Raw genomic sequence first — 13,005 nt, forward strand, 5'->3', positions numbered from 1 at the left:
ACTCTGACCTACTGTCATTGATCAAAGTACTAACTCTGATCTATGGTCTTAATCACACTGTCCTTCTCCCTCAACTTCCCATCTTATCCGCTTCCTGAGTGTACAAAAGTTGAAATTTGACCTTGACTTAGTTTTCTCAAGGTCAGGGTCATCATCTCATTTTTATCCCCTTTGCTGCCCGAGTAATGTGCTTTTTATTTCAGCTTTTTATCTGCAACGGTTGCGAAGATATTTGGCGAACTAACGGACGGACGAACACACAAGCACTGACAATTACAATACATGACCGCTTTGAAGCGAGGTGTAATAATAGTCTGTGGTGTTGGCTCCATTCATGACACGAACGGCCATCACACACACATGACAGAAATGCTGGCGTCGAGTTTTATGTAGGTTATTTTCCTGCATTCATTTGCAAAAGGCAGGAAATGTCAAGGAAGCAGTAAGCAACAATTGGTTGATTAAATTGATAATTTCAAGAAGTCTAAGGAGTATTGGCGGAGAAGAAATGATTAAGTCATGAACAGCTCTGCTAAATAAGGTCAGAAATCTTAAACCTGTCCCTGAAAGATTAGAATCAATGGCAGTTTCGCCTCAGGGCACAATGACCCAAATAATTAAATGGCAAAATAATGCAAAGGTTGTTACTTGAAACACAGCTGCTGCGGTCCAACACACACACGCACACGCATACACACACACACACACAGACAAAAGATATACCTCTCCTTCTCTGCATAGTCGTTGTGTAGCTGAAGTTGCTTCTCTTGGGCCAGGTTTTCAGCTTGATTCTTCACAGACTGCTCGTACTCACGGATCTTCTCCTTCAACGCTTTAATTGTCACCTCTAGACGAGGGGAACGCAGTCAGTGGAGAGGAGAAAAAAAAAAGAGAGAAAACAGTTAAATACATGCAATCTACTAAACGTGAAGAAAACACAACAATAGCAGCTTCCTAGACGTGATAAATGGCTTTTGAATTATGTCAACAAAGACGAAGACCACAGCCCCTTTGGCTCCAGCCTAAATTTTGCATCCATGACTAGTATAGTATATTTGACATTCACCAACAGTAGGTGTGTTGTCTTCATTAGGGCTGCATTAGTGCTGAAACTGCATAACGTGCTGACAGCTGAGCTCTGTATGGGGCGGCCTGAAATAAATCTAACACATAACTGGGGTAATAAATAGGGCTCTGTGTGTGTGTTTCTCCCAGAAAGATATAAGTGAGTGAGACAATGATAAAGAGCATTGCCGCTTGCTGTCTTTGACTGAGAGCTCTTAGCTCTTAGCACTTTGAGTGTGTGTGTGTGTGTGTGTGTGTGCGTGCGTGTGCGTGATTTAAACTCCCGTCTCACTGCTCTGACACATAATCAATAGAGGAGAGTCCCCTCAGAGCCCTCTTACCCCTTAACTGCTTAACTGAACTTTAAACATTTAGGTTGCGGGGATCAATGCCCCTTGCACTCTTTATATGTGTGCGTGAGCGTGTGTATGTGTGTGTGTGTGTTTCAGAGTGCTGCCGTGTCCGTGTTTAACAGGAGAGGGAGTTCCACAGTGTGTTTTGGGGTTTAAATATCCCCCATCTATTGAGGCAGGAAGGAGGGATAAAGGATGAGGGAACAGGAAAATCAATAGCAGAATGGAACCCTGCCGCTATCGAGCTGTTCCAATTAACTCTCGCTGAGGAAAGGGGGATTCCAAAACATTCCCTGATCGCTCACTCACTCCTCCTTTTCGACTGAAATTACACCAGTTTTATTACGGCTTCTTACTCATCTCTCTGCCTTTGTCAGTTTTTCCATCTTTCTTTACCCTGAGGTAGCCTGTCGTTTTTAATTCATGAAAATGTGCGTCTTGTTTATTTCTTTTAAGTCCCCTAAAAACCTATTTGAAAATTTAAAACCTTGTAAAGTTGTCTTTTTTAAATTCATCAAGCTTTAAAATATGTTGAAATATGACCTCTGCGTTTGAGAAAGGCTTCTAAAGGTTTCTTTGACCTTTGCATTGTGTAGACATAATGGTGCGGTTATCCTGATGTATAACCGTGGCAAAAACAAATAGAAATTATAATGATAGTAAATAATATTTCTAATTCATATAGAACTGGAAGGGCATTTTCCATCAGTGACCAGAAGGTCCCTGCTTCAAAATTCATCCCCTCTTAACAACATCTGTAAAAATAAAACTGAACCCATAAAGAAGAGCTCTTCCAAACTTATTATCAAACAGACAAACGGCAACGAAAACTTAATTTACATGTTCATGAGACCTGCTCTTTCTTTCCACTTTCATGGCAAGTCATTCCGTCTTTTACTACAGGGACAATAAGCACTGATCAGCGTCACGTTAATGTGACAAAAAACCTTGGTTGGATATCCTTGACAATAGCTGTGAGCAATTAACTGAAAATACACAAAAAACAGCATAATCGTTCTGACACCAGTTAATTCAACTAGGACTGTCCTTAAAGAAATGTATGATATCCATTAAAGGGACATTAAAGTCAAAATGAACCCAAAGTATTATTTGAAGTACATAATCAAACTAACGTTTTGGTGGCATTTTTTTTTTTTTAATGATCAATGGGGACGTTGGACAAATAAAATATATCATAAGTTACGATGCGCTCCATGACAGCGGAAGTGACGCAATCGTAGACATTAGGGTGAATCCATGTCAGCGCCATTACATGATAGATTGGTAGATATACACTTTATTAACCCTGAAGAAAATTCAATATATCATCTGCTCACAAAAATACATAAATCCCCATAACAGTAGCTGACACAGACTAAAAGACGTTACATAATTACATAAATACACAAAACATAAAAAGAGCATTAAGAACACAGAAGAAGCAAAAGAAAAAGAATAAGAATAAGCGGATGAACAAAACTATGGACTGACACCAAGTAAGCCAAGGTCCCTATTGATCCTAAATAAATAATAATACCACCAAAACGTTTGTTTATTTATGTACTTAAAATAATACCCTAGGTTCATTTTGACTTTCCTGTGCCTTTAAATTGTTTGCAACCTCTTAGTCCTCACAACCCTAGAGGGGAACAGTGAGGTTATATGGAAAAATATGATGGTTCCTTTGCTACATTTGGACAGTGTAAAAAAATAAGCATATTAAAAAAAATCTGCTTTAATCCTAATATAAGTGGGAAATTGTTTGCCAAGTCAAAAAAGTAGATGTCAAAATGTGCTTTTGAGTTCTTTCACTTTATATCATCTCCTCGCATTCAGAGGTTGTAACTGATAATAAGGGAGACACGGTGTACTAGAACAGACAATGCTAAATGAACACTACAAAGACAGTTGGGAGGTGGGATTTTGACTTATAATAATCTGTGATTGATTATACAGCCTACATTCATGCCCCTCTCAAAGTCAGGGAAGTCCCAATGTGTGTGTGTCTCTGCATGCATTCTGTCTCTAACCTTGGTTTTTAACCTCTGCAAACTCTTTGTTGTAGTCCTCCAATGTCTCTCGAAGTTTGGTGTTCTCTGTCTCAATGTCGTGCATCCTCTGGAGCTTCAGCTGCAGCTGCTGAGCCAGCTCCAACACAGGTACAGGATCTGGGAGACAACACACCGCGTTACACACTGTAAAACAAATTACACAAACAGGGGTGGCGGGGTGGTGGGGTGAGCTAGGAATAACTGCATTCAAGGCCCAGTGGGAGCGAGCGTTTGCCCTGGTGAAGTATCCTTGAGCAAGGCAATGAATCTCTAACTGCTCAGACAGAAGTGTCCTCGAGCTGACCGCGACCTTTGAACTGTATGTGAAGAATTACCGGAGCCAGCAAGGGCCCAAAAAAAAAAAACCCAAACGTCAGCAATATTATGATAAAGTCTGTTTTGTATAAAGACATTGCTTCATCAGAGAGTTGTAGGTCAAATCCTGGCCACATTGGCAGAACATCATCTGATAATCATCTGATAATGGATCATTACAGATTAATAATTGATTAAAAAATCAATTCAGTTTTTTTTTAGATTTTTATCTTATGCTATTATTTTATTAATGTGACTGTACAACATCCCACCCTGGACACATTTTCATGAACGTGTAGTAGCTAAATTTGAAAAGGGTCAATATTAAATGATTCTAAAATAACTATAAAGTCAACTTAAAAATTGTTTTTTTTCCCGAACTCTCTTATAAATACTGACAACTCTTTAGAGCACCTTGCCGATTAGAAATAAGAACAGCAGTTTACGATATTAAAAGGTCATGGCTCATTTTCAGGTTCCCTATCAACAACCTTATCCATAAAGGTTACTAAATGACGCCCTATCAGCTGTAGTATCAACACAGACGATTGTCATGTTTAAAGATAAACTTACACTTTAATGGGAAAAATAAATGAAAGGGTCATACAAATGTGCTGACACAGCAGGAGAACTGGAGAACTGATACTTGTGGAGCGACACAGACGATACTGCAGATGAGACACATTAACAGCAGACGTTGCTGGGCTGTGATTAGCAGAAATGTTCGCTGTGATGTGGCATGAAAGCAAGAAATGAAAAAAACACAGGAGCCGACAGAGAGACAAAGTGGAACCGAGCCATAAAATAAGCAATACAAAAGATAAATAAAGGATTAAAGAAACAAACGGGAGGAAGAAAGACGACTTCCTGGAAGCGTTTTCACCAGCATCCCTGAACACGCAGCAGGGTTAACTGTCAGTGTGATGAAGAGAGCCCTGTCAGTCAGTCCAATCACATCTGATTGGTGCTCATGGGTGGCAGACTGGTGACAGGCAGCCAAGAGACGCAGGCAATGCTCATCAGCATGCCAGCGAAAAGAGCAGTGTGTGTGTGTGTGTGTGTGTGTGTGTGTGTGTATGTGTGTGTTTATGTGTGTTGTACAGATAAGAAGAACTGACAGCTTACAGCTGGGGGTAAGGGCTGTGTGCATGTGTGTAAGTATATGTGGGCGTGTGTATCCGTGTGTGTGTGTGTATGTGTGTGTGTGTGTGATGTCTGATGCAGTTAGATATCTTAACTATGCTAATGAGAGATCAGCACAGAACAAATGGGGAATTTCATGCTGATTTTCTGCCGTCAAGGTGACACACCATGCAGGGCTAACTTCTGACACACGTACACAAAGACACACAAACATTGACACACACACACACATGCACAAACACTTGAAGCCTCGGTCACGCACACACACACACACACACACACACACACACACACACACACACACACACACACAAGTGAACACACATACACCAATGAACACAAGTTTGCCCTGAATTTGGACTCCCGTGTCCCTTGGAGTCCTTGAAAATCAACTTTCTCGCCCTCTTATCAAATCTTTGTCCTTCTCTTAGCACCCCCACCCACCACCACCAACCCCCCCCTTCCAATCTACTGTACAGCCTGTTAAAAGCAGTTTGACTTGTGGGCCAACGGTGCTGAGCGTTCTTGCCAGACACCTTTAATCTAAAGCAGAGCACACTGGGCTGACTAACCAGGCCTTCAGCTGATAGAAGACAGAACAAAACACACTGTTTCCTCTTTCAAGACTGCAGCATTAGTCAGGCTGCTCTGTGTCTATGTGCGTGTGTGCATCAGGCATTACATCATTGTCTCGCTGCGAGTTAAGAATAGCCCCGTCAGAGCTGGCGCTGACTTATTGGGAGCAGTACAATCCAAAGATATTACTGTAGGTCTATCCATGTGGGAATATGATGACCTCCTTACGCTATAGATGAACTCAGCTCCTCTCCCGTTCCTATATACAGGGCCCCTCCAGGGCTCCCATACAGCTGTAAATCTCCAACCAGTAGCTCTCCGACTGTGTGAGTGTGTTCCGTAACGCTTGCGCGTCCCTACTCGGCCTCCGTGTGCTGAACGTGACTGCTCATGTGTGAACTTTTCAACAGCCAATCGCGGGACTCGCTTGTCATCCGTATCAAGGCGCACCTTCTGTTAAGACGCTCTAAAGGCTTCACCAGTGGGGACGGGATCACGTGGGGACATATTAAAGCATCGCACGCGCCTGGATGCGTGGCGGTGGAGCACCAGAGGGGTGGTGCCGTGCTTTTCTCCCATCTTCCACAGTTGGTGCTGTCTACACGGATAAGGAGGGATTACCTGATTACAATTTGTTTGTTTGTTGTTTGTGTGTGTATAGTATTTTCCGCACTATAAGGCGCACTCAAAAGCCCTTAATTTTCTCAAAAACCAACAGTGTCCCTTATATATGAAAACTGTTTTAAAATAGGCCATTCATTTAAGATGCGCCTTATAGTGCAGAAAATACTTTAAGTGAATCTTACAGTTCTTGTCTCCTTTCCCAACCAGGACTGTCACCAAAGAAATTTATACGACGTTGCAGATATCATAGAACTCACTCAGTTTCTTCTAATCTATAAACGTAACTTTAGCGGCAGTCCTACCACAACTTTGATTTATGTGCACTGTATTATTTTTCTTTGTGAAACAGCCTCAACATGTTTCCCATGTGCATTAAAACAGCAGCACACTTTCTGACCACGTCTCTCAGCATCTTCAAAAGAGATATTTTTAAGCACCGTCTGACTGGGTTATTGGGGTTCACATGCACTGAGAACCTCAGATGACTTCCCACTGCTGATGGAGGACCAACTGGAAAAGATCAGGGAAGACCAGATATAAAATTAACACGGTCAGGTTTTGGATATGACCAACGTCTGCTACTATTCTCAATGAAATATTTGTGCAAAATAAGCTTTTCAAGCCTTGCATCAAGAACTTGTCGACCAGGACCTGTAACGGAATGTTGTGTTCATTCTCCCAGGTTCATGTCTCCAATCGACAGTACGCCACATGTACCCCCCCCCCCACACACACACACACACAATCACACACATTAACACCTTAGAGTAAATCAGTGAACACATTTTAATCAGTGAACATGTCGTCTGGGTTGACCCCAGACGACGAAAAGGTGTTGAGAAAACCCTGCTCTAGACAGACACACTTACACAGGGGTGAACACAGCGCAGACATTAAACACGGGCTTACCTGGGACATCGATTATTTTTTTGTACACGTTCAGGAAGGCGTTCTCTGCTTCTTTACTTCTCTTACTCAACGCATCGATCTGCGAACACAGAAGGGGAGAAAATAACTCGTGAGTTACATCACCTCACATCCGAATGTCACATCCACACATTCGTTTCCACCCAGGATCTTTCTCCTTTCTGAGCATCGATACGCAGCTTGTGATCGAGGCCGTCTTTACAGGGCTGTGCTGGCGTTCCCTTCCCGTGGAGTCCATTCAGCTGTTCGGGCGATGACGGATGATTTTCGTTTTGCCGTGCGTGTCAGCGTCGTTCTGTCCTCAAGTGAGTGTGCCTAGGTCTGTCAGTCTGTCGGTGTGCGTGCATGTGTGTGTGTGTGTGCTTGTGCGTGTTCATTTCCCCTCCAGTACGCTGACATCATTAAACAGCTGGCTCAGTCTTTCCAGCCACAGCAGGGGCAGATTATTCAGTCAGCTCTTCACAGCAATACAGCGTGGATCCATTACTGATGCAGCCATTAACGCAAAAGGGCACGGCATGCATTCCATCACTGATATTATTGAAATGGACAGCCTTATAATGGATCCATAAGAGATTAATACCGAAATCATTTTACATTTACACTGTTGTCAAAGTGGGCAGCCTGCCCTGATGTAGTCTGCGTGACCCACTTCTATACGAGGAGGACTCAGAGGAGTCAAAACACATCAGAAATCAAGTTAAAATCGAGGGAAACACGACATATTGAGACATTCAGGAGGTGCTACTGTGCTGGGCAGAGCTACAGCTGACGATTCTGGCTCGCGCACTCAGACTAAACAGCCTGCTGCTTCTCTTCCAGCTCCTCCAGTGCGCTCGCCGAGAGAAAAGGAATAAAGACAAAAGCCTATATAAGTCCAAATATACAGTCTTCACATTCCCAGCCAAGCCAGTAGTGTAGTTGATAGGTGGTTTAGGGGTTCTTGCCACTGTAAACAGAGCAGGCTACATGTAATACTGCCTGGGCTCCTATGGGAACCTAATAAATCTCTTCACATGGCTTTGATTCATCTCTAGTTTTTTAGCCGCAAAACATCTGGCCCTATGTACGCTGGTGCCAGCACCCCTCCCCTCTCTCCCCCGTTCTCTCCCTCCCTCCGTCTCTCTCTCTCTCTCATCACTTCCACGTTGTCTGACTCATTTTTTTCTTTCCCTCAATCTTTTTCAGTGTCAGTTTTTCTCACATGTTTTTCTGTCACACACTCATGTCTATCTGGCATCCATAGAGCTCCTGCCTTGGACCCCCCCCACCCTCCCCTCCCTCCATCCCACACACGCTGCCCCACTACTATATCTCATTCTCTCGTCACGCTGGATCATGTGCTTCACCCTCTTCACGTGTGAGCGATGGCGATCCTCAAATGCAAGGCCACAAACGGGTGGGTAAAGCGGGGGTGGGGGTGGGGGGATTACAGATGCTGAACACTAATGCTTCTAACACACCAGCACTAGTCCTGATCGTTCGTGTTGAAGTGTGTGTACATGTGTGTGTGCGTATATAAGCCGGTGATCAGAGGACGTTAACAAAGAAGCGACGCTCAGGAACTAATGCAAAAACTGATCTGCCGATGGCGGTGAAGAAAGCTGGCTGCGTGACTCTACACCGACTGGGCCAAGGTCAGTGGTACGGTAGCTTTATATAGCCCAACATGGGAGACAGGAAATAGACATTTAATGTAGGACACACCCTACAGTTAGAGGCAGGTTAACTGCAGGACCAGAGCCATTAGAAGACCACCCAGGATTTGCAAATACAACCCTGCTGTTTCAAACTGCAGCTCTTTCCACCAATCCCGAGACATCTGCTATTACATGCTCTCCTACTCCCAATACCACACACACACACACACACACACACACACACACACACACACACACACACACACACACACACACACACACACACACACACACACACACACACACACACACGCAGACCAAGCAAAACAAATGAAGTGGCAGAAATGATACCTCACTAGTATCAGCCGGTTACCAATGAAGAGTGTTAGCGATTGTAAATGGCAAACTTGATGTGTCTACGGACGCACACACACACACACACGCACGTACATACGTCAGCATCTTGTGCCACCATCACTCAGCACCGCCTCGCTCCCCTATCTAACCCATAGCGTGTGAAGGGCATCAGGCTGACCTGCAAATGTTCATGCATGCATGTGCGCATGTGTCTATGAGTGTGAGTGTAAGCGAGTGAGTGTGTGTGTGTGTGTGTGTGTGTGTGTGTGTGTGTGTGTGTGTGTGTGTGTGTGTGTGTGTGTGTGTGTGTGTGTGTGTGTGTGTGTGTGTGTGTGTGTGTGTGTAGCCCCAGTGGAGGCTGATAAGGGGAGGCTATGGGAAGCAGAGACTGAAGCCTTGGATAATGGAAAAGCTTATCTGATCGATGGACCAACAACGAACACTGAATGTGCAACATACACACAAAAACAGAGACACACACACCGACATACACACATAACCCGTTTACCAAACTGAGGCCTTGTGGAAACAGTAGTGTTATTGGTAATAATTATGACCCGGGGGCATCCACCTTTCAATGACAAAGATTAAGCAGAGTCTAAAGACCTTAAAGTTCCTGCGCTAAAACTTTTTATTGTTCTGTCTGGGTTCCACATTCACTTAGTAAAGATTGGGGCTCCTCGGTCGGATGCTTTAGGATGAGTTACTGTGAGACTTCCAACAGGAAGACCCTCTGGTTCCTGTTGCTGTCTTGTCCTTGATCAAAGCAGTGAAGGGATAAGCAAACAAAGACAGGCTAAAATTACACATTCTCCGAGCTGTGCATGTTGTGGCATGCAAGCTTGCAGAATAGTCGACTGATTGATGGGCCGTTCCGAGACTGGCGCGGGTGAACGGTATTATCTCAATAATCATAAGATAATGTCTTCCTCAGTTCCGCGACCACCCACTATGCATCTCAGCGTGTTTTGGTGTGTGTGCGCCATCGAGGTGTGTCAACATGAGGACGGTGGAAACAGCTGACAAAGCCCTAATTATGTTGCTGTAGTTTCTATTCTCATCATAGATTGTGGATCATCAGCAGAACATGGTTGAACCACTATGAATTACAGCGTTTTTACAGAACCACTGGCAGCAGATGCAGCTCCAACACAGGAATATGGACACTAGCTCTCTGTTAAAGTGTGATATCATATGGCCTGTTGCAAAATAGCACTGTCCCTATCCATTGAGATGATTGTGTGAGGGCAAGCTAGAGAAGAGAGAAGATAGTGAGTGAATGTTCACCTACTCCAGCCCCGAATAACGCCCCGGTCTGAACCAGCCGCCTCCGCTCTAACCCTCGGACTTTCACATATGGGAGTGAAGTGGAATTCTGTGGCTGCCAAAAAGGAGGAGTCATGATGGAAATAGGCCGAAATGATCGAGGAGGAGATAGAGGGGAATGGTGGGAGTATGACGGAGCGTGAACACCAAAGTCGCCTTTTATGGGTCAGGATACAAGAAAACCTAAGGCGGGACATTAAAGCGTAAAAAAGTAAATAAATGTGCCATAATGAACAAAAATGACCCATGATTCATCAGATCAACAGAAGCCAACAAATGACCCCATCGAATCATGCAAACAAAATCTGAAGGAAATAGCATTCGGTGAGTTGTGACTAGCTAGAGCCGGGGTTTTGTGGTGTTTTTTTCTTTCTTTCTTTTTTTTTGCAGGATGCAATTTAAACACACCCTCAGGCTACAGGACTTCATGAATAGGACAAAAAAATCAAGAGCAGAGTAGAGCGAAGAAAAGAGAGGGGAAAGAGGGGAAATGAGATAGTGGCGAGAGAAAAAAAAGGAGATGGCAGAAAGAAGAGGAGTGAGGTGAGCGGAAAGAGAAGCTGATTTAAGATGAAAATGAAAAGGAGAGAAGGACAGAGCTGGAGCAAGACCACTCTATAAATGTCAAACAGGCTTTCTGAAAAACATTGTTGGAATGTTGTGTTTGTGCATTTTCTGTCTTTCAGTAGAAATCCCCAAAAACACTCACCTCTCCTTGGAAGCTTTTGAGCAAAGGGGCGACCTGTTTCCGTAAATCCTGAAAAGAAATGAAGAGACATGTTTTAGCGAGTCTTGAAAACGATAAAATTAGAACAAAAGAATGTTTATGCCTCAATAATAGTCCGTTGTTCCAGTGATGTTCAGAGGCACTGAAAATTGAAGTTTATATTAAGACAGAACCAGGATCAAATAAGTCCCCACTAAAATCGAAAATAGCCACCATTCTTGTCAAAGCCGATTAATCGTGAGTGATGCGTGAGCGAGTAATGAACGCAGGGGATAGGATAGAGGCCAGGTTTGCACCCTGAGGTGCTCCAGCAGGCTGCGCTTTGCATCAGAACAGGTGCAGCACCACCTGGGCCACCCAAAGGCGCCACTAGTGCGTGTGGGAGAGCGGACAGGCCCACAGTTAACACAAATTGTCTCAGCGAACCAAGTTTTCACTATAAAGCAAAAAGCTTTTCATCCCGCAAGTCCCATTGCATGACTTTTCAGTACGAGTCAGCGGTTTCAGATTAGATAGCCAGTCGAGTATATATCAGGGGAACATGCAAATCACCATGCTGTTAGCTGAGCCTACATCCTGACAAACTGAACTGGAGCGTACAGTAAAAAGCATGGCAGAATAGGACATTCTGTACAGGAACATTTGATTTGCACACTTTGCCGACGCATACACTCACAAAAACTGCCTAATGAAGATGTGAAGTAGAGCAACGACAGATGTGTGCTCGGGAGACCCGATGCCTTTTAGAAACCTCTGCCTAAAAGCCTCGCTGATGCTGCGGGGAGTGTCTATCCCTAACTGACCTGGGACCAGCGTCTGGGGCCGGACTAATCGCTGGTTGGTCCAGACAGGCTTCATGTCTGGGGCCGAGGACAGGTCGCGACCTCGGTGACCCTGCCCCATTGTTACCTCATCAGGGGTCGTTGTGCCCGTTTGTCTGCTGAAGATAATAACACCCCCATCCCCCCTCCACCCCAACCTGCTCTGGCCCTCCTCAAACACGCAAGACAATATACAAAAGGAGAGCTCCGTCATTTGCTTTTCTTGGTTATAACCTTATTTTCCATTTATGGATTCAGTGCTGTTTTAATCAGTGTTCAGATGACCCGCATTAATTCCAGATTGGCTTCAGCCTAACAAAATGCACTAACATCTGTCTGTTGGTGTAAGTAATCATCCATTATTTACATTTAATTTCAATATTTTACACATCATTGTTTTGTTATCACAATGACTAAAGAGGAGAAATATGTCTGTGAGCTAGGCAACACAAAAACAATGGAACACAGTCACGGAGTATCAATATAATGGCAACCTTTATTAAAATATTAATGATCAATATTTGATAAGATTGGATTAGCAACAGGAGGAGACGCCTCGACATAACTATCATTTTGTAAACAACGATTTGAAATTGCAGCCGTGTTCCCTGCACAACAATGAATCGCGTTCCTAACGTGAGTTTAGTCTGAGCAGGCTAGCGCGTAACGTTATCCTCTCACCTTTCCTTTTTGGATTAAGTTTTTTTGGGGGGTGGGGGTGGGGGGTGCGATAAGCTTGCAGACAAGCTAACCTTGCAGCCGCCGCGCCGACAGAAACAAACACGTTGGAATAACATGCAGGGGCAAGCCGGCGCTTTTCTGAGGAGGACCCCCCAGGCCCCGCCCCTTCAGTCCACTCACTGGAGCTCCGCCCCCCGACCCCCTGTCCCCACCACTTCCAAAGATTTATGACCATATAACATAACAATGCACACAGACACCACGGTCAATCTGTGTGTGCATGTGTGTAGTGAAGAGGAGGGAGGGAGAGGGGGAGGCGGGGGTGAGAAGGGGTGGGGGGTGGGGGGGCAGCGGGAGATGGATGGCTGGTGTGTGAGCTGCCGGCAGACAGCAGACAGG

At 44.4% G+C, this 13,005-nt stretch overlaps 1 protein-coding gene across 4 annotated transcripts in view; it reads right to left on the bottom strand.

Moving 5' to 3' along the window:
- Positions 1-13,005, bottom strand: part of cux1a (cut-like homeobox 1a) — a 62,956-nt gene that overhangs the window by 26,836 nt on the left and 23,115 nt on the right. For all 4 annotated transcript variants that reach the window (XM_068316870.1, XM_068316869.1, XM_068316871.1 and 1 more), the window contains exons 3-6: positions 11,087-11,134; positions 7,037-7,115; positions 3,449-3,586; positions 724-847 (exon numbers count right to left, since the gene is read on the bottom strand). In XM_068316870.1, the coding sequence (XP_068172971.1) occupies positions 724-847; positions 3,449-3,586; positions 7,037-7,115; positions 11,087-11,134 (389 nt within the window). The remainder of the gene's footprint in view (positions 1-723; positions 848-3,448; positions 3,587-7,036; positions 7,116-11,086; positions 11,135-13,005) is intronic.

Source organism: Antennarius striatus, chromosome 6 (assembly GCF_040054535.1).
Source record: "Antennarius striatus isolate MH-2024 chromosome 6, ASM4005453v1, whole genome shotgun sequence".
Taxonomy (NCBI): domain Eukaryota; kingdom Metazoa; phylum Chordata; class Actinopteri; order Lophiiformes; family Antennariidae; genus Antennarius; species Antennarius striatus.